This window comes from Melanotaenia boesemani, chromosome 4 (genome assembly GCF_017639745.1).
Source record: "Melanotaenia boesemani isolate fMelBoe1 chromosome 4, fMelBoe1.pri, whole genome shotgun sequence".
NCBI lineage: Eukaryota > Metazoa > Chordata > Actinopteri > Atheriniformes > Melanotaeniidae > Melanotaenia > Melanotaenia boesemani.
Genome location: NC_055685.1, coordinates 9,978,486 through 9,999,815, shown reverse-complemented (window position 1 = coordinate 9,999,815; position 21,330 = coordinate 9,978,486). Strand labels below are relative to the sequence as shown.

Below are 21,330 nucleotides of genomic sequence, written 5' to 3'. Positions count from 1 at the left end.
AGCCCTTTAAAGTGAAATTGCCTGAAATAGAGAAAAATACCAATAGAATCCACACATGTTAAACCAGGACAAACATGCACTCTCATACAGGGAAACTGTATAAGAAATAAAACAATACAAATCACACTATTCAAAAAGTACTGAGAGGAAAATAAATAAGAAGTAGAAAAATGATGAGCATTGTCTCACACACAAAAGACAAAGGAAAATGATGTCTACATTGGATGATAAGAGGTTAAGTGAAATTATAGGGAAATGTAAGAATTTAAAAATCAAAAGGAAAAATCAGCATGTCTGTCTGCATGAGTGTCTGTGCATGGTGCAAATGCAACTTTGACAAAAATGACAGTGTGTTCATTGTGTTAAGCAATGAGAATAAAGGATAATAGTATATGAAGAAGGGCTCAATATACGTGGATTCAAAGTTTCAAAAGGCCAAGTTTACAGTAGAGGTTTACAGTACTACTCTGTGTTAAAGCATTCACAAACGCAACTCCAAGGCCAGCTGGCAGTCAGCTGTACACTGTATTTGATAAGTGGAACTCTTGCTGTTGGGGTTCCTAAAGGAATGTGCAAATTAACTTATATCTCTCTACCTAAAAAGGCTCAACCGTGACCCAGAAACACCCTCTCTCTCTCCAACCAGCTTTGGCATTCCGTTTCCTAACTAATTCAGAAGTGCAGACTTCATCTATCACACGGTGTGTTTCAGAAAATACTTCCCGTCATGAGTACTGAGCAACTTTCAGATACATAAATGAAATATGGTAATAAAATGTGTTTGGTTACTTGGTTCAGTTTACATGACCTGATCCCCCATTATGGCTTAAGCAAAAAAGTGATAACAGATTCTGAAGCAAACGTCCAAGTTGTGCACATGCTTCTTGCTGCTGAGTGTATGGTAACACCACACATTCATAAAATATCTGCTTGGGTTCATTTCATTGCCTCCTAATTCTATAAAACCAACAAAATCTTAATGCCTCTTCAAATCCACAGCCAGCCTGTCTATAGTTTAAAGCCTTGCTCTTCATTGGCAGCTGCCAGTTTTGCCCAGACCAGCCTTTTTCTACCTCTTTGTGATTACCATCTGCTAAAGCCCAACTGTAGGACAAAGCATAATATTTTGTAATATTTTTATCTGTGATTAATCAAAGGTAGTTTGGTTCCCTCTCCCGTCATTTTCTCAAGCTGTTTTTACCCTGTGTCAAAACACATCTGCTTGCCTCTTCCTGTTGATGTATTTGCCCTAAAACTTTCTCTGGCTAACTGATTTTGCTTTGTGAAAATTTCTTAGTTTGCAGTTTTTGGCTCACTTGATGTCTCATTTTATATAAAATGTTGTAGACCGCCTTTCTTTCTGATTCTGTCATTCATTCCATATGTTAATCATTAGTGCCAGAAGAGATAAACTGATTTTGTATCATTTGTCTTTAGTGTCAGTTTGCATCACACACTTGTAGTTACTCCCTCCTTCCATTGCTGGACCCACAAATCACTTACCTGTGCACTGGGCTGCCCTGTGCTATCGGTGCACACGAACTGCACAAACTCCTTAAGAGGGTCCTGGTGGTGATGGTAGCGTATAGTGGGGTGGGTGAAGTACGGGCTGGACTGCTGGATGATAGAGGGGGAGGGGAAGTGCAGGGCTGATGCTGAGGCACGGGGACTCCCTGAGAAGGAAAAGGTCACAGGGAACAAGAATGGAAAAGGGGAGGAGAGAAATGTGAGAAGAGGAGACGAAAAGTAGGAAAAATACAATGAGGTTCAGCTCATGATAAACATGCATAACTGTCTACAACAAAGAGTATATTAACATGCACACCTCTGACAATATTTAAGACATGCATATGTTTTAATTAAGCACCACGACAGCTGGCAGGTTACAACCAGGTTGTCATTAAGGCCTATTATCGCACTAGCAAAGAAAATAGCTGTGACATTCTCTTGCGATTGACTAACTGAAGCTGTTTCTGCTTATAATGCCTGGCATTATCCCCGGCTACTGGGCAACATCTGGTCTCATTCATTTTATCAATCAGCCTACTAGATTTCTCTGAACCTCTGGTAAGCCTGGCATTGCTTCACATGCACACACACATTTTCACAGCCACATAATGGCAAGTTTGCCACAGTATTTCCAGCCTTCTGCTCCATCTTCATTTCTCTCTCTGTCAGCCACACATACACGAACCACTAGGGTATGACAGCGCCACACACACTGGATTTTCTCCACTTTTGTTTTATTGCTTGTCACTGATGTGTAATCAATCAGATTATTATCCTTACTGTGTGGTTCTGCCCAGTAGTTTGAAGCTTGTGAGAGAATCTCCCCTCTACTCCCAATCGACCACAAAACACCTCCCAGAGACATTAGTCAGTCAGCTAGCCGACCACACACACACAGACACACACACACTTGTACAGACACCAGGCTGCACTGTCTGTCTTGTCTGCTGTGATTCTATGGCTTTGGCAATTTGGCTCACCAAACTAAAAAGGCAAGCTGCTAGGTGAGGAGAGCCTGGCGAACAAGCATCTGTGATTATGTCTGCCACCTAGTATCTCTTGTGTAAAATTTACTCACAAAGTACATACTTTCCTGGTTTTTGTGTACGTGGTTCCCCCATCTTTTTGTGTCCAGGTTGGTTTGTCTCTATGTTTTTTAAAGGTCTCTGCAGCTTTCATTTGGTTTTATGCATATTGGTGCACTTGTGTGTGCAATCGCTGCCACAATGTCTGACTCTCCAAACTAGTTTAATCAGGCAACAGTCAATCTGGCAGCTCTCCATGTCATTCTAGAGCCAAAAACCGGATGTAAACCATCCAGTTCGAACCGCAGAACACTCACACTCCCTCGACCCGTACAACAACAGCTAACAGCTTCAACCCATCCACGGTACGCCAAGTAGCCTTGCTAACTGCTTCTCCCCCTTCTCTGTCTACCCCATCTCTCTTTTCATCCCTCGCTCCTTTCCTCCTCTTTATGGAACCAAGGCCTCGGAGGGACATCCCATTTGGATGGCAGCCATTTTTGTACAGAGTCCTCCACAAGAGTGTAAATTTACACATGCATGCAAGTGTGTATCCTTGTGTATGTGCACAAGAGCAGTAAGACCCAGTCTCTGTATACTGTCTCATTACAGCCTATCTTACATGAAAACCTCCAGGCCAAGGGTTTGCACACAATGTTGAGTATATGAGGTTAGCTGGGGAACAAAGAAAGCTGAGACAGTCCCCAACACCTTCCACACAAAACAGAGGAACCCAACTCAACTAAATTTTATTTGGGGTATTTGATTCTTGAGAATATCCAATGCTGTTTTGTACGGTTGAACAACATAGCTTAATTGTGCAAGATCCAGACAACACTGGATGGTTTAAATATACTGTAGGGATCTTAGCAAGTAAAATTCAATATGACTCAACATGGTGGCCAATAAGCCCAAATGACCTTTAGATGGCAGGTCGGGTTTGGCTGTGGACCAATCCATTCCTTTGTGAGGCAAATGGAATGAGAGGGAGAGAATGGATAGAGGACATGTTTATTTCTTTGAAAAGTGAGACCAACCTACAGGGACTTGCTGGCAAACTAAAGGTCTCAGAGACATTGGGAATTCCTTTACTGCAGACAGAGAAACCACGCTGGTTATCCTATCAGACCGAAAAGGTCTTCAGAGGACAACTTACCCTTAGTGCATCTATTGAAGCAAGACTTACTTGATTACTTAGTGGAATTTTATCCACTACAGCGTACATCTGTGTGAATCTGAGTTCAAATACTGTATTAACCCTTTTTGCTTCCACCTGCTTCTTTTTATAAAGCGAGTATTTGACCTCTAAACAAACAAACAAACACAAAAAAAAACCATACAAAATCCATCTTTCAAAGACAAAATTATAATATTGTTGTGTCTAAATGTACAAAGAAAGACATAAGAAACGCACTGGTTTACTCTAATACACTTTATGTCTAAGCAAGAGTTAAGTCATGTTTATTTTTTTATTGCTCCATGTGGTGACGTTTCACATCCAGGCAAGATCATCACATCAGATTAAAAGGCTTTGTGAGTTAAAATGCATAAACTGACTTCTACAAACATTACGACAAATGCATGAAGCAGTAAGATATGAGGCATGGATGCAGAGTTAATACCATGCAGTTATAATAATAAAAACAGGCATAAAGATGGTGGTAAAAAAAAATAAATGGATGGATGGAGACAGGCTGAAAGAGAGAGAGAAAGGAATTTATGCCAAGCCATGATGATAGCAGTAACACTGAACAGATGAAACTCTGTAGGCATATTGCTTCTCAGCAGTTGCAACTGCAAGACTGGAAGGTTTGCGTTTGCTTTCTCAGCAAGTATGTTTAGGATTTCCATTTTCAGGCACACGACTGAGATATTTCAATAGATTAAATAGTTTTGCAGAGGATTTTGGGGGCTGTAAATGTGGTAATCTGGGATCAAGTTTAATGCTCCCTTTCCTTCTCTCTCTTTTTCAGATAATTAAAAGGGGGAGGTTGGAGTTGTTGGGGTGGTGGCAGGGCTCTCACCTGGTCTCACTCCTGCCAGCACGGGCAGCGGGTGGTGTGTGAACGCCATGCGGGGGGACCTCGTCTGGGAAGTCAGGGCGTTGAAATCAAACTTCCCCGGCTTCTTAAGTGAACCAGGCGAGGACAGTCCTGGCAAAAAAAAAAAAAAAAAACAAAAAAAAAAAAACAACAAAAAAGGTGGAATAAAAAAAAAGGGGGGTAAAAGGGAGGAAAAGAGAGAGGTGGTTTTAATCAACAACTGCTTTTTAGTTAGCTGCACTTAAAAAAAATCACTTGATTTTTGTTGAAGGGGACCTAAACAATCATGTTTTTGTCAGATTGTTTAATTTTCTCATTGGCTGATGGCAGTGCATTGTTCCCTGTCCTTTTTGGCTTAAGACCACTGACTCTTGTAAGTATTACTGAGTCAGTCAGAGGACTCTGAAAAGAATCAACTGGACAAGATCAAGATATTCAAAATACCCAAGTCATGGGTTAACAATTCATTGTAGGAATGAGATATGCTGTAGGATTCTCTGCTGTGTGGCCTTATAGTTATGGACAGGGGGATATTCAATCATCTAAGAGCATGTCTTCAAAGGAAAAAAAGGAGAAAAAAAACAGCTAAATCCAAACTGAATGTGGTCTTTGTTTTGGTGCCAATGAACATCTGTAGCTATAATAATCTCTACTGTGCCACTGTATTATTTTCTGTCTCATCTCTTTCTGCTTCTCTCTCTCTTTCAGGTGCCAACTTTCAGGTTTCTCTGTGTATGAGCGTGGCCACCGTTCAGCCACAGTCAGCTAGCTGTGGTCTGGCTTCAGCGAAGCTCACAGGCTGGCCACACGAGAGGACAGCTTCATTCAGAAATAGCACACATTGTACAGTATGGACAAAGCAGCTGCTGAGTGCGAAAGACAAGCAGACGGACAGAGAGCTGAGACAGAGGGAGAGAGGCGAGAAGAATATGGGAGGCATGAAAAGATGTGAGGGAGCAAGAGAGCAAAGCAGAACCTGTGAAAAATGCAGCAATGTCTTTTTTCTTTTTTTCACCATTGCATTGCACTGACAACATGTATGAAATTGGGATGTCATAAGATGTTAAATATGGTTATTATCTCTTGCGCCCACACATTCACGCACGTCTGAGCGCACTGTAAAGGCCGCCACATTTAACTGATGCAACAACAGACACATTTCTTCCTCTGTAAGTTTTGTTCTAATCTCCCCAACAAGTGACTGATTTAACACTACTTGTTTTTAATTTTTGTTTTTTTTTGGACTGTTGTTTTGTGGTCTATTTTTGTGGCCCCTCCTTTTTAAACAAGGCATTAAATATGATTCTTCCTCAGTTCTCCAGCTGGAGACGTGTGAAAGTCTATGGGAGTGTGGGGGCGTGTAAAACCTTCCCTCCCTCTGTGAAAGAGTTAAGTCTCAAGCAGGTGGGAGTGAATTTGTGTGAACCATTTATGTCTTTAGCAGATATATAACCCCCACACGCACACAAAAACACACACACCCACCCTGACCCCCCCTCCACCCCCCAACTGTAGCAGGAGTCTGGGGGCGTATTGTGCTGTCAGAGAGATTCCAAGCATGAAAACAACCCCAATCCCACTTCTGACACCAGCAGTTAGCACTGATTGCTATGACACTGTCGCACTGGTGGGAGAAAGGTGGAAATAAGAGATGGAAAGACACTGGAGGGGAAAGCTGGGAAAGTCTCAGATTGGAGGAAAGCCGGAGGAATGCATAACTTTGTTGATTACACCATTGTGGTTTTGTTGAATAAAACTAATCTAAAATATAGAAAGAAAAGTCCAAACAACAGAAGATAAAGAGATTCAGAAGACATCTATATACAGAGGAAGTTATGGCATTGTAACGATCAGTAAGAAGATGTTAAAAGACACTTTCAGTACTTTACAGACTGAGCAGTGGTCTGATCTGGATTGTGTGTCTGTGTGCATGTGTAAGTGTGCCAAAACTGCGCTGTTTCCACTTCTGGCAAGCCTTAGTATTTCACTGGCAACTAATCAAGCGTTCCCATGATGACCCTTCTGTCTCTTTGCACTAACAGGCCTGCCACCAGATGCGCCTCTGAATAACAGACAGACGCAGACACACACAAACTCAAACACACACACACTCACAGTTGGAAAAGACAGGGAATAGTGATTTAAATAAGTAACGCAAAGTTGGACAATTCTCTCTCCAGTGATTTCAGCCACATATGTCCGTTACTGGAAGTCCAGCCGGGACCCTCTGAGAGCATGTAACATTTAACTCAAAGCACTGAGCAAGGCCCTCACCACCACGAGTCTCTGGTGTCTCGGGAAAATTTTACAATCATTTGGAACTAATATGAAATCATGGTTGTTTCGATTGCCTCCTCTAACCTCCCTTTACCCCTCCTCACCCCTGTGGAGCAGCTGTCTCCAGCATCATCATGGATCCCAAGGCTACACACACACAGAAACACCATCTGGGACCGGACTTCAGCTGTGCATGTGTCTGTGTCTGACTGGGCTGTGTGATCTGTGTGCAAAAATCCATCACGTCTACATCTGAATCTCACTCTTTTTGTGTGACTTATATGTATGAACGCATCTTTTGTACATCTGTGTTTGTGTTACTTTTTAGGGCTCCTGTGGGGTCCATCACTTTGTTTGCTGGCGTGAGAGTGTGTGTATGTGTTTGCTTACATACCCCCCACCTTAACAGGAATCCTGATGAAATCCATCAGCAGCAGGTGGGATTTTTAGGAAAATCACAGATCCAGCACACCAAAAATCCCACATTCTCTACTTTGTTTCACTGCTCTCAGTCACTTGTTTATTTTCTTGGTTTAGCCTAAATACATTCCAAATTTTAACTTAGATTTTTCAGTGATTAAATGAAAGGTCCACATTTGTTTTGTTTGTTTTGACTCCTGTTTGCCATATTCACTGGGATGGGTGCATGAGACTGTGCTGCACTCTGGATAGACACACATATACAGAGAGAGGAACAGGAAAGAGATGGGAAGTGAGAGTTCGATGTGCTAAGGCGTGCAGGAGCCTCTGTTGCAGCTCTGATGAGCAACCTCTTAATTACATTTACAGCTAAGTGGTGCATCCGCTGAAGCTCAAGTGAGAATAGACTGTGGCAAAATCTAACCAAGACTCTTGGCTCCTTTACTTCACACTCTAATTAACCATTTTTTTCATCAGCCATCACCATTTGAGTTCACCAAAGTCTTCCTCTCTCCCCTCTATCTCCGCCTGCATTGCCCACTTTTCCCACTTATTTGCCTAATTTCTGGTTCTCTCTCCACCCTCTTTCTCATGACATGTTTCACCCTCCCTAGGGCACCTCCTGCTGTTCATATTTTCAATTAGACAGAGGGGAGACAGGGATGGTGAGCTAAAAGGAGAGCTGGTGAGATGGAGGACGGGTTTTAACACCTCTGATCCACAGAAGTGTTTTGAAGAGGGATTTGAGGCAAGGTAGGGAGCAAGCAACAGAGGGATGGAAGCAAGGCTGAACACCTGCAGGGGTGGGGAGTATGATAAGCATGTGTGTTCCAATGTGTGACCAGGGGGGTGGGAGGGCTGTCAGTCGCCGTGTGTGGGGGACCTCTATTTACATATGTGCAGAGCGCGTAAATGTGTATGTGAGAATGTGGGGTCTGTGTGAATATGACTAAGTCATTGTGCAAGTGTGCATATGTGAGAGCCAGAATGGGCACAGCAAGTGAACATGGCTGGAGGCAAGGTGACATCAAACAGTTAAAGTATCGCTGTGAAGACTGACAGTGTCGATAGATTAAGCCAGGAATGTGAGGTGAGCTACTCACTGCCTTGTGTTTCACACTAAATAAAAGCTTCAAGTGGATAATCTGTAACAGTCAATTACTAAAACTTGATCAACAGCAATGACATGAAACTTTTAACAACTAAACATTAGTGAAAATATTAAACAAGTGTCTTTTTAGCAGGCTATCCTCACATTTTACAACTCAAAAAAACAAAAAAACAAACACATATGCGTGTGTGTATAAACATATATGAAACACATATGTACAAATTTTCTTCATATATATTTTCCTGGTTTATAATAACACACACATACACATAAACAAAGTAATGACTGTGCTTTATAAAGGCTGAAAAATACTGAATAGATATGAGTGTAATCAATGTTGTTCTAACCATGGTAAGGAAACTGCACGCCATCGTTTTCATGTTTTATCTTCCTCTCCTGCACACTCGCCAAATGGTGCTGCACTGAAAGTGAAGAAGGGTATTGTTATCAATGAGATAGGGGAAGCGGGAGAGACAAAGAGAGAAAGAAAAGGAGAGAGAATAAGAAGGAAGAGGAAAGAGTTAGGAGTGGGATTTATGTAAGACCAAGGGAGTAAATGACTGATTATGTGCAACAAAATTAGATTAACTACATGATGACTGTGTTCAAGGTGAGGATGAGGAAATCTGAACCCTTGAGGTGAAGGAAATGGGTGTGTGTGTGTGTGGGATGGACAGGGGGGAGGGGTCTTATCAGTGATAGGACAATGAGGTATGATTTCATAGGGGGTAGATTACATTTTAATAAAAAATATTTAATGGAAAATAAGGGAAGAGATTGCCACCAACCTCTATCACTGACTGAGACAAATGAAAGAAAACCAAGTTACTTTAAACATTTTAAAACTGTATGCATTAAAAGGATAAAGGGTGTGTCACATAAAGACACTTTTAATGTTTAGGCTTGTAGCTTAATAAATATGCCAATAGATCTCAATCAACTAAACTAAGCATAATGGTCACTTTGTTAGCGTAGATTGATGCTGCTTCTATAAACTGAATGATAATTGTGACACAAGACATTAAAACGGTGATGAGAGTAGGTGAGAGTGAAGTATGGTGTAGATAAAGTGTGGATGAGTGATAAAGTTGGATGGAGGATTTTGTTTGGACTGTGGTGGCAGTGTGAGGGTCAGACAAGAAAGTGCAAAGGTTTCATGATGCTTGCACAGCCGGTGACAGGTGTGGGGTGGGATGAGAAGATACCTGCATCCATGTCACTGGGCCACGCACTGGACTGGGAAGAGCTGGCAGCAGGCGAACGGCCGGGATAGAAAACATCGTCTGTGGGGCTCTCCAGCTCGCTGTCGTCTAAGGACTTCCTCTTAGTGGAGCTGAGAAGATATTTGGTGGAAGGAGTAAAGGTGGAAGACAGAATGAGGTATGTTTTTTTTGTGTATGTGTTTTTATTTTCTTTAAGTATCTCAGCAGTAAATATATGGTTTAAGAAAATAACACTTAAAATCAAAACAACTAAAAAGGTGATCATATACACAAGCTTCAACTTTTGCATATTAGAGAAGACACATGTATTTATTTATGCCACATCAGACAAAGCACGAGAAATAACAAAACAAATGTAAAAAGGAGGAAACAGAAAAGTTAGAGACAGCCAAACATAAAGATTCTGCGTGTTTGTGTCTGTTGTTCTATTAAAGAGTGTTTCATTAATTTGCATCTTTTAGGTGTTTATAACTACCTCCGTGGAAGGTTTGCGTACAACTCCACCTCAGACCTAAATTGACAGCAGGTAAGTAGGCAGAAAGAGGAAGAGAAAAGGAAAAAAAGCAGAAAGAGCCATCATGCATTCATAAAGAGGAAAGCAACTAACAGACACACACATACATTAAGTTTAAAGACTGGGAACAGCCTTGGGTGCTTTAGATTTGTGGCAGATCTTGTATGTACAAGAAATATGGACATTCATGTCCACTTTCTTATTTCCTGTATCCTTTGAGAGAGGAAAAATTATTTGCATTTGTATGGATTTCCCTTTTTCAAAAAGGCATCATTTGGAGAGTAGTTTTATGAGTGATGCGGTAGGTTTGCCATAATCACTGTAGTACTAATTGTACCACTATTTACTGCAGAATAAAAGTGCCTGACAGGGCTGTTATAACTGCTACAAGGAGGAGACATCACCCAGAACAGAGAGCAGGAGGTGGAAGGGTTTATTTAGAATGTCAGAAGAAGATGTTATCAGTGCACATTGATTGTTATTTTTAATTTGCTGGAGGAAATCTAAGACAACTTGGGAGTCCCAAATATAATAAAAACAATACAATTAAATGATTTACTACTTTAAAAAAACTAAAAAAAAACAAACAAAAAAAAAAAAACACTGTTATAAACTACTTTAGAAAGACAAAATACATGAAATAATAACTAGGCCAAATAATATGAGCACTAAGTTACAAAGTTAAAGAGTTAAAGAGACATTTCTTTAATAACACAGATCAGATAAATTGTCTTCCCTGATCAGAACCAATTAAACTTAGGGGTGTTAAGTTATTAAAATTTTCTAATCATACTTAATCACACCACTCTGTTCTGTGCAAATTAATCATACGCTTATTTTGTGTTTTATCTGGTGAAATTTAAAAGACCTAAATGCAAATGCACTCCATGCAAGTGTACCAACATCAGCCGAACCTTTTCCAATGAAAGAGGAGGCATGTGTAACCAGGTAGCAATGTTGAACAAGAAAGATGATTATGTTTTAATGTTAATGTTTTAGGTTTAAAGACATAAACAAAACAAAACAAAAAGTCCCTCAACCTTTAAAAAAACAAACAAAAAAAAAAACAACATCATATTGTTTATTAAACAAAATGCAGAATCGGTTTACAAACACCTTTGAAGACTCTTACTGTTTCCATGGGAACAGAGAAAGTAAGTATCAACTGGGTGCTGCTAATAAAATGCACTTGACTGACTGATAATGAGCAGGTTTGTTTGTTTGTAAGTCTGGAGCATTTAGGTGTCTTAAGAGGAAAAACAGCAATGATCTTAGAGAAGCAACTGTTGCTGCTCATCAATCTGGAAGAGCTTCAAAGCTTCAAGCTTCATGTATTTTTTAAAAATATGGAGTTCATTATTCTAAAGTCAGAAAATTAGTCACAAGTGGGGGGAAAAAAAAACAAAAAAACTTTTGCCCATCTTTCCAGGAGTAAACACCCCAGCAATTCATCCCAACGTCAAACTAGGAGATGTTCAGAGAAACTGCAGAAAAACCCAAAAGCTACTTCTCAGACTCTACAGCAGGGCTATTTAATTCAGTCCTACGAGGGCCACAGTCCTCTCCCTGCTCCAACACAGCTTACTCAAATTAAATAGATCCAACTGCCGATGAAGTTCTGCACAATGACTCATTAATTTGATTCAGGTGTGTTGGAGCAGGGACACATCAAAAACCTGCAGGATTGCAGCCCTCGTAGGATGGAAATGAGTAGCCCTGCTAGATCAGCTAGCATGTTAAATGTTCAAGTTCACAACGGCACAATTACTCACACGGCACCTGTGTAAGATCGGTTACCACGCTATGCTCCGCGGAGGCTTGACGAGAACCTCTTCCAGACCTGACATGCACCCCTGCTTGCTGCGCGGTTACGTGGAAGTACTCCCTTGGAATTAGTGGGTTTGTGATTACGTGTTTCAGAATTTCTGGAGCTTCTCACTGAATTTGTGCAGTAACCACAGAAAAGACACTGAAACACAATGCTGTAACCCTATGCTTGAGTGTGAGAGCACATTTGCCCAGCATCAGCTACTCCAGCCTTACCATAATACCCGTGATGCATCTATGAATCCAGCTTTAGATAAAAAAAACTCTAAGAGAATGGCCTGTTTGGAAAGGTTGTCACAAGAAAGCCTCGTCTTTTTAAAATGAAAATGGCAGCATTGCTTAAATTAGCAAAGAACCCGAATAAAATGAAAAACACTTTATTATTCTCAGAGGGAAATTGCAAGATTTGAAGCAACACCACAAGACGTCTGAACAATGTCATAGTGTAGAGATGTGAGTTCATAGTGTGCAGCATCTTGCTTGGTGAAAACTAAATCATATCAACATCAACCATAAAGCATGGTGGTAGAAGGCTGATGCTTTGGGCTTGTTTTTGCAGACAGAGGCCCTGGGCAGTTTGCAGTCATTGAGTAGACTTTTCTAGAGTCAAATGTGAGGCCACCTTTCTCACAGTTATAGCTTGACAGAAAGTCAGGTCATGCAACAGAATAATAATCTCTAGCACACCAGCAAATCTGCGTGATTCAATGGCCCAGTCAAAATTAACCTGAATGAAATGCTGTGATGGGACCTTAAACAGCTTTCATGCATAAAGAAATACTCAAACCTCAATTGAAGCAATGTAAAAAGATGTAGAAAACGAGAAGTTACTACAGCTAAAGGCGGCTCGGCTTAGTTTATTTTTAGATAAATGATGACACGTTATAATGGCTTAACGCCATGTTGTAGGTCATCTGAGGTCATACTGATCTAATTTTAAAACCTGTTGCTATATATTTTTTTATTTTTATGTTTTGATATGCTTTCTTTTTCACATGACTGTAGCTATGGAAAGAGAGTGCAAGTGAGTAATGGCTGGAGGGTTGCAGCACAGCACAACTTTAATGAATGTAAAAACATTCCAAGAGGCGATTAGTTTATTTATAATCAGCCTTCAAGTATTTAAATTGGTCCAGGTTCCAGGATAACATTTATGGAAACACTGCAGACCATATTCAATTTCTCAGAAGTGGAAATAGAGACCTGGCTGATACCTACTTTTAAAGTTGTGCTTCTTTTAATAATGGAAAAGTTTGTCCATACTGTAAAAGTATATTATTAAATATAAGCTGGTAAATACCTAAGGTAATACATGTACCTGGATGATAACTAACTTCACTCAGGTGGAGAATAGAATGATTTCCTTTTGCTGATCTGTGTTTTGGTTTCCAAAAAATAGCTGCAATGTACTACTTTTAATTACATTGCCAAGCAGATCTCGTAATTATAAAAAAAATCTATATATAAAATATATAAAAATATATAAAATATATATATAAAACAGAACAACTATAAGATTCCAAATTCCAAAGATTTAATTTCATTTACTTTCACTTAGATTGGAGCACATTTTATTTTGTTATTCTTAAGAGTGTTTAAGTAAAATAGTTTTAACATTGACAATCCTGAATTTCAATGTTTCTTATGGTAAGCACAATCACAGTGTGAATGAACGGTCATGTTTTGGGGAATTTGGTGTTTCTTGCCATGATTTACTTTCTGCTTGAGCTATTAATAGCTAACTTTGAGACTTGAGCCCCAAAAAATTATACTTGACTGCTAATAAGGAGAAGTTAACTTGTTATAATGTGATGTTTGTATTACCTTATATAAAAAGGTTACTTATGTTTGATTCCATCTGTCCTACAGGTGGACCTTGACCAGAACTGGCTCATGCAACAGGACAATGATCCCAAGCACACAAACAAATCAACAACAGTCTGTATTTACTTACATAATGTCACTTATGTTTGAGTGGATACCAGATATAGATTAAGGAATATTTATCTTTTCAGTCCTACTAAACATAGCCACTCTCATGTTAAATGTGTGCTGCTCTGGTATACTGTTTATAATTGTTGAATAAAACTGGCTGTGCTTGTGTTAATAAAGTTTGCCACCTGCAAAACCGGTCACTCATTGATTTCCTGGTTGCAACACTGTAAATCTGGCTCCTCTGATACTAAATATCACCTCTAATAATGATGATGACTTACTTTATCTGCCTCTCTTTCCTTAAGGATCAAGGAGTCAATGTTGTCCTCCTGAGATTTTATTCAAGATAATGTACAACACACACCAATATATGCCCTATACTACTGTTGTCTGTGTGGAGACAGTGTAAGGACTGTTTACCTGGTGGAAGGAGGTGAGGTGAGGGAGCGCCGCCCTAGAGCCACCTGGTTAATGTTGTAGTAGCTGGGGCTACTGTCCAGGTCAGCCAGTGAGAAGTTAGGCCCCGAAGCTGTTGCTACGGGAGCTGAGAGGGGAAAAAAGAACGGAAAACAAGAGAGAACAGAAAAAGAAAGAAAGTAAGGAAATATGCTAATGTAAACTGAGATGATACTGTAGGCATTATTCTGGTATTTTTACATTTTCAGAACAACAACAAAAAAACTTCTTTTTAAATCTATATTCCTTTGAAAGACTATAATTATGGAACACAAAGACTTATACAGAAAAGATAAATAACTACTGCTGTTTTTCTTTCGTTTTTCATATTCTACTTACTCTGTGACACTCTGACAAGCTCCGCCACATTCCACACCCCTGAGGTGACGAAGCAGTCCTGGAAACTCAGGTGTCCTGTACAAAGATGGATTCAATCAGAACAAACAAACATAGAAAATTTAAAAAACAAACATCAGAAATGTATAGCGTTGCATTGAACTACCTTTGAAAGGTCAGCCATCTACAGCTCTTTTTTTAAGTATGTATTTGTTAACTAGACTGCAAACAGCCTAAAGATATTATGTTTAGACTGATAACGATGATGAAATTGATTCTAATATGCTGATTTGAGAGTCTTTAGACATGGACATGCACAGGTTTATACCTACCATTGGGTGGTGGTTTAATATCTGTGTCTCCCTGTTGGCTTGAGCTGTCTGATTGTCCAGATTCTACATGGAAAAAGACAAAAAGAGAAGAAAACAGATAAAGAGAAATTGCTAAGATCTGGTTTGCAAGAGGAAACTAATGGAAAACATTCAGTAAAGGTCAAAATATTTGAATGAATCCTATGTGCTCTAATGCCAAGACTGTGATATCTGAGTGTGACAGGAACTAAGAGGGTATGAAGTATGTGCTGGGATATGCTTATACATCGTCTGAATGTATATCTGTGTGAATTCACACATTTTGTGTGACAGTCTTGTATCGAAGAGTGTTGTCTCCTGCTCCTTCTGTCCTTCCACAATCAAGGTGCAATGATTTTCAGTGTGCTGCTACGCTATTGAGTATCTAACCACGCAATCATATCCCTCAACCTAATCCTATTTAATACTTTCTTGCTGGTAGGGATTTACTCTGCATAAACAGAGCACCTTACACACAACATGCAGATGCACACACACAAACATGTGGTCTCTCTCTCTCTCTCAATCTGTTTCTGTTCAATAATTTAGTTCAAACGTTAATGCTATTATAATCCTTGCATGAACACGAATATGCATTTAGATGTACACACAGATCGAATGGAAAAAGCTGACCACGCCAGTATGGATGCACCAAGAAGTTGAGGCAAAGCTCAGTATAGCATAGTAAAACATTTCCATAACTGTTATGACAAGTCATGCAAAGGCACTGAGGCTTTGGATGGAGAGTAGACACATACAATGAGTCACAGACAAACACAGGTGTACAATTAGGGCACAACAGGCTGAGCAAGGAAGTTGCCGAATGAGGTGGCGGTGCATGGGTGCTGAGAAAAGTTGGTTTCGGGCATTCTTTTGAGGGCTGAATAAATATCATGTGTCTTTGGATGTGTTTAAGGATATGTAACAGACTGGGAAGCTGTACACAATTCCTGGCTTTTGTCAACAATAAGAAGTTAGTAAAAGAGTCTGTTCTTCATATTCTGAGTTCCAAAGGTGAAGGGAACTGATGCAGCTGGCTGTCCATTCAGACTCTGCTGTACTGATGCTAGCTAACAAGCTAGCTAAAGGAGGTGTTTATCTGCAGGCTGTAGGTGATAACAGAGCACACAGATTCCTGCCAGCAGCACTTGCCTTGCAGCCTCACTAAGCCACAGATTACTGAGCAGAAACAATAATAGACCTGTCTCGCTGCCTACGAAGCACTGCTTATCCACAGAGAGGGAGCGGCGAGACAGACGAGTAAGAATGAAGGAAAGAATGAGCACAGAAGTGAAAAAGAGCCTCTCTTGCTGGATCTCTCGCTCCTCTGTGTCTATCACTGACTGGGTGTAATCCTGGCAGCCATCTTAGAGCTTGGCAGCCATCTTAGCATTGGCGGTACTGCCACATTCCAGCTAACTGACAGCACTCGCTCCAAACATACGTGGATGTGGCCCCTGCCGTGAACGCACCCAGACACATTCAAACACACACTCATACGTGGACAAACATTGAGGTACACATTCAGAGTAAACATCTATGATGGCCAAGAAAAGCTGTTGAGAAAACAACCTTACTTCACTGGACTTTTTACCGTCATGTAGTATTTCACCACAGGACTCTACATTGATGTAAACACTCCTTATTCTCAAGTCAAACTTGCACTCGTATGAAACACAGCATCCTTACTGTACGCGTGATGTGCTAGAGAGGAGTCTTATAAGCTGATTTCACACATGAACACCAGAGATGCTGACACAATTTGGTTCAGTTTTTCCACGAGAAGCACATAATTTCTGCTGGAGATCTAGCCTGCTTGTATGGATGGAAATGCAATGAAGTGTTTGCAGGGGAATCTCCATCTACAGCAAACAAGAGTTTGAAGTGATGCAGAAATGAGGTTTACAGCATGTTGAGAATAGATGGGGCTACATGTTGTGCTGATATTAATATGTCTATCTGTATGCATTCACAAATACAAAGCAACACACTGGCAGTAAATGCTTTGTCATATTTTCTGTTAAGTTTGCATACTGTCTTTATTAAAGCCATTTTCACATGTGCACTAGAGTCCTGAAATGTTCCAGAGATGCTCCAGTGGAGTGGCATGTAAGAATGTAAATATCCACATCATTTGCTCTGGACTTTCTGCTGAGACTTTCCACCCAGGCGCTGAGTAAAATCTCCAGAACATCAGCGGGTGAAACAATGTATAAACCTGTCAGCAAATATTCAGGAGCATTTGCACCTGCAGCGTGTTTGTGAGCTGGTGAAATTCCCTCCTTTCAGTTGACCTGAATGCTGCTCTCTGTGCGCTCTAATTGTGGATACATGCAGAACACTTATCAACACAATAAGAACGCATCTGTTATTTTCAACATTTTGTGATTTTACAACCTAATTTCCCCATCATGAGCTGCCGCTTCCTCTAGACAATTCCCCCATGCAGTTGCTTCCTCCATTTCCAGTCGGTAGAGCGAATCTTCAGCAGAAAGCCTCCTGCTGTGATGTGCTTGAGTGAACAGCAACTGTGGAAAAAGACTGGACCAAAATTTCCAGACTTTCTCCATGAAAATCTTCTGTGTTCATGTGTGAAAACTGCTCAGAGGGGAGTGGGTGGAGAATATTCACATGAAGTCTGAAGTGAATGACACAATCATTTGCATTATCACATTAAAACATTTTCTATTTTTTTTTAAATTTGGTTTCCTTTCTCTAAATTACCAGTGTATATCACATTTGTTTCCTCATGAATAATAATCAATATACTGTTCATCAACATGAACTTATTACATTTTTAAAGCACTCTCCAATTATAAACCCCAGCCTTACTGTTTCCTAATTTGTCCATTGATGGCCTGCCATGACCCCAACAAGCTGCGCATTTGCAATGGTGTGAAAACTGAAACCCATGGTAGATAAGAGACTGTCAGGAAGATAAGTGCAGGTCTTGTCAGGTCAAACCTCGAAGATTTTGCAGTCCCTGAGTGAGAAGGATACCATTACAACCATTGTCTATAAAGCTGGTTTTCTCAAATGTTTCTTTATTTTTACTGAAGTAGTTTATCTAACATGTTTTCTGCCTGCAAAGTCTACAAAGCTCTTCTGTGCTGCAAAATAAGATAAACTAGCTGGATACTGATGCTTTCAGCAGTCATAACTCTAGTGTTCTCAGCTCAGACACTTCAGCCAACTAAAACTGAACTTACAACGCATCACGGCATCACTCGTTGGAAATGGGTGCCACTGTCAAGTTCAACAGTGCATCATACAGCTGCACAGAGAAGTCGAGAGAGGGGGGTGTTAGGGAGGTAAGACAGAGGTCTGGCTGCTGGTTATCACTTCTCTGCAAGGCTGCAGGCTACAACAGCATTCACATCCCCCTCGCTCCCCATCCCTTCCCCCGCTCAGCCTCCCAACCACACATCCAGCCCCTTATCTTCTTACCACAGTCCCCTAACGCCCTCCCTTCAGCGACCCCAATCAGAGTCCTGCAGCCCCTCTCCCTCAGACGCCCCGCTGCGTCCACCACTAGCATTCCTATTTCTAACCTCAAATCTTTCAGCCAACTCTACAGCCCCTTCAAAAGAGGGAATTTAAAAAACACAACACAAAGATACATAAAAATCCAAAGGGTGACCTGGTGATGTTCACAAGAACCTTTGACGAGCTATTATAACAATAAGAAGCTGATTGCAGACCGGAACAATATACACGGTTGACACATAGCTGTTTTTATTAGTATCTGCTAAAGGGCTACATTTCATACATACGCAGTAGAATGGAATTGACAGGAAGTGATATTTCAGGCATGTGCATAACAAAGCTTTTCAACAGAAGATCAATTTGTCAGAAAAGAAAAATGATGTTTTTAGAAGTATTTGGATCCATCTACTTTCAGGCAGTTTGTTTTTTCCTTTGAATGATCTGTGCACAGAACAAAAATGGAAAATACAGACAATGAATGCCTAGATAAGATTTAGTTTTGTTCATCTGAGACAAGTCACATCATTCAGAAATTATCTCTGCTCTGTGTATCGGGTAACCACTGCCAACACCATGCCAACACACTGGGTTTGAGTTTTAAAAGTGGAACAGCTACAATATCTAAATCATTGCAAGGAAAAAAGTCATCAAAGGAACTGTGAATTCATCATCAGTAAATTATAAAAATTAGAAATTAGAGAAGTTAATAAATAAGTTTTTGAAATCATACTAAAATTACATATATTCTATCATTGTGCTGGAAACATAAATGCTCCTTTATCCAAAAAAAAAAAAAAAAAAGGTTATTAAGTTGAGGCAGAGGGATAACTAAACCTCTGACATATTTAGAAGACGGCAATGTAGAACAGAAGGATTTAGTGGTGTAAGATGAGCAAAGGTATTTTCAAACACAGCATGAAAGCAGTTTAGTGGGTAATACAACCAGTGTCTGAAATTAACTTTTTGACTCATTAGGAAATGGGGGGTTAATTTTAGCTTTTCTTTTCTACCATGAGCCAAAATAATAAATTACCTTTTTGAGTCACATTTATGCTCATTTGAGTACATTATACTTTGAAAATAAAACGTAAACATAACTTTAAAAGACCAGAGCAAAGTCTTTACTGCATTAACTGATTTCAGGCTTAATGCAACCAAAAGTCTAAACAAAATTCTACTGAATGTTTTGAGCCATTAATGCACTGATCGATCATACAAAGCCAATTTCTAACTTTTGTAAGCATGTTGAGGTTTTATTATTATTATTATTATTATTAGTTAGACTCAGATATAACTAATACTATTCTAGTTAGACTCAGGTTTTTTCCTTTCTGGATGACTAAAATCCAACTCTGATTGAAGTGTTGGTGCTTGGTTCAAGTTAGTTATCAGTTGACGTAAACTTTAACGTAAATGGGTCACTGTAGCCATTAAAGTTTAACCTTTTGCTCATTCACAAATGGTTCATAAACACAATCCTATTCAGGGTCATGTGGTAGTCTCCCAGTCTCCCAGCAACCATTAGATGAAAAGCAGAGACACCAATACAGAAATAAACAGATGCTCAGTCGTATGCAGACTCGATTTAGAATCACCAAATAGCCTAACATTAGAGTTGTATGATATTTGGAAAATGTGATAATATGACTTGTTAGATACAGAAATAGAGAAAACCTGTGGGAGAATGCATGAATCCCAGAAAAAACTCATACTTTCAATTAGCAGCACATGCAAGCTCTGCACAGGCAGGCGTTAGATGAGATCCAAACAGGGAGATTTCTTGCTTTCAGGTAACAGTGCTAACCACCACACAGCCTAGGGCTTAAAGTGTAACTATACCCCCTACTTTCTGCGTAACTACACTCACTGCCAAATTTAAAAAATGCCTGAAACTGCAAGGGTTGGGGTGGGAGGTGCAGGGTGATCAGTGAGCGGAGAGTGCGCTGTTGGGATACACCAGCAGAAATGATTGGCAGACAGCAGCTCAGCAGCCACTACATAGACGGAAAGCGAAATTCACAAGAGCGGTCTTTGAGGTGGAAGACTTTTCCCCTTCCTGAAACTCCTCAGGTACACAAGAACATGGTAGTCCTGAAAAGTATTAGTCTGAGGAGTTAGCGCTGTTGTGCTGGCCTGTCAACAGCTCCAGCAGCTCTGGAAAGCTGTGGAGACTCGTGGCAGGTTGTGGCAGCTGTCAGAAGTGCTGCTGTAAGTTGTCGCTGCTGCGATTTGAGTTGCTGTCTGTTGGCAGATGAGGATCAGCAGGTAAAGAATAAAGTCCGGTTTTACTTATACATCCCCCTCAAAAGCATGAATCCCTCCCATTGCAGGAATATATGATCCATAAAATGGCTGGAGAAGTTGAAGTTAGGCAATCAGAACGACCGAATGAGGTAACAACATCAGTTGTGTGGCGGTGGTTTGACTATCTCCAAAAATCGTTTGCAGCCATTGTGCTGTACAAGCAACATTAAGAGGAGAAATAAGTTTGGCTTCAGTTTGAATTACACGAGGACTTCAGGGGAGCCTTTTTTTCTGCTGATATATATATATATATATATATATATATATATTAATAGGCATCAAGTAGTTAAAAGCTACAGCTTTTCGCTGTAATTGCTATTTTCTCTCAAACTCTTTAACAGCCAATTAAATAACCAAAGTGCATGGTAGCACGGTCAAAAATATGGCTACTGCCAAAAACTTTCTGCTACTACTTTATGTAGTAGCAGAAAGGTAAAAGCAGAAAAACTGGGATGGAAAGTTATTACTGATGCTATTTTAAAAATACAAATTTGGCATTATCTCTGTGAGATAAG

At 40.1% G+C, this 21,330-nt stretch overlaps 1 protein-coding gene across 14 annotated transcripts in view; it reads right to left on the bottom strand.

Moving 5' to 3' along the window:
- The window catches only part of LOC121638415 (nuclear factor 1 X-type-like), a 121,327-nt gene that overhangs the window by 8,912 nt on the left and 91,085 nt on the right, over positions 1-21,330 (bottom strand). For 5 of the 14 annotated variants that reach the window (XM_041983177.1, XM_041983187.1, XM_041983185.1 and 2 more), the window contains 8 exons: positions 15,008-15,070; positions 14,679-14,753; positions 14,304-14,427; positions 10,083-10,118; positions 9,590-9,717; positions 8,732-8,806; positions 4,559-4,687; positions 1,504-1,673 (listed from right to left, as the gene is read on the bottom strand). In XM_041983177.1, the coding sequence (XP_041839111.1) occupies positions 1,504-1,673; positions 4,559-4,687; positions 8,732-8,806; positions 9,590-9,717; positions 10,083-10,118; positions 14,304-14,427; positions 14,679-14,753; positions 15,008-15,070 (800 nt within the window). The remainder of the gene's footprint in view (positions 1-1,503; positions 1,674-4,558; positions 4,688-8,731; positions 8,807-9,589; positions 9,718-10,082; positions 10,119-14,303; positions 14,428-14,678; positions 14,754-15,007; positions 15,071-21,330) is intronic. The other 9 variants (XM_041983183.1, XM_041983188.1, XM_041983190.1 and 6 more) reach the window with 6 other exon arrangements.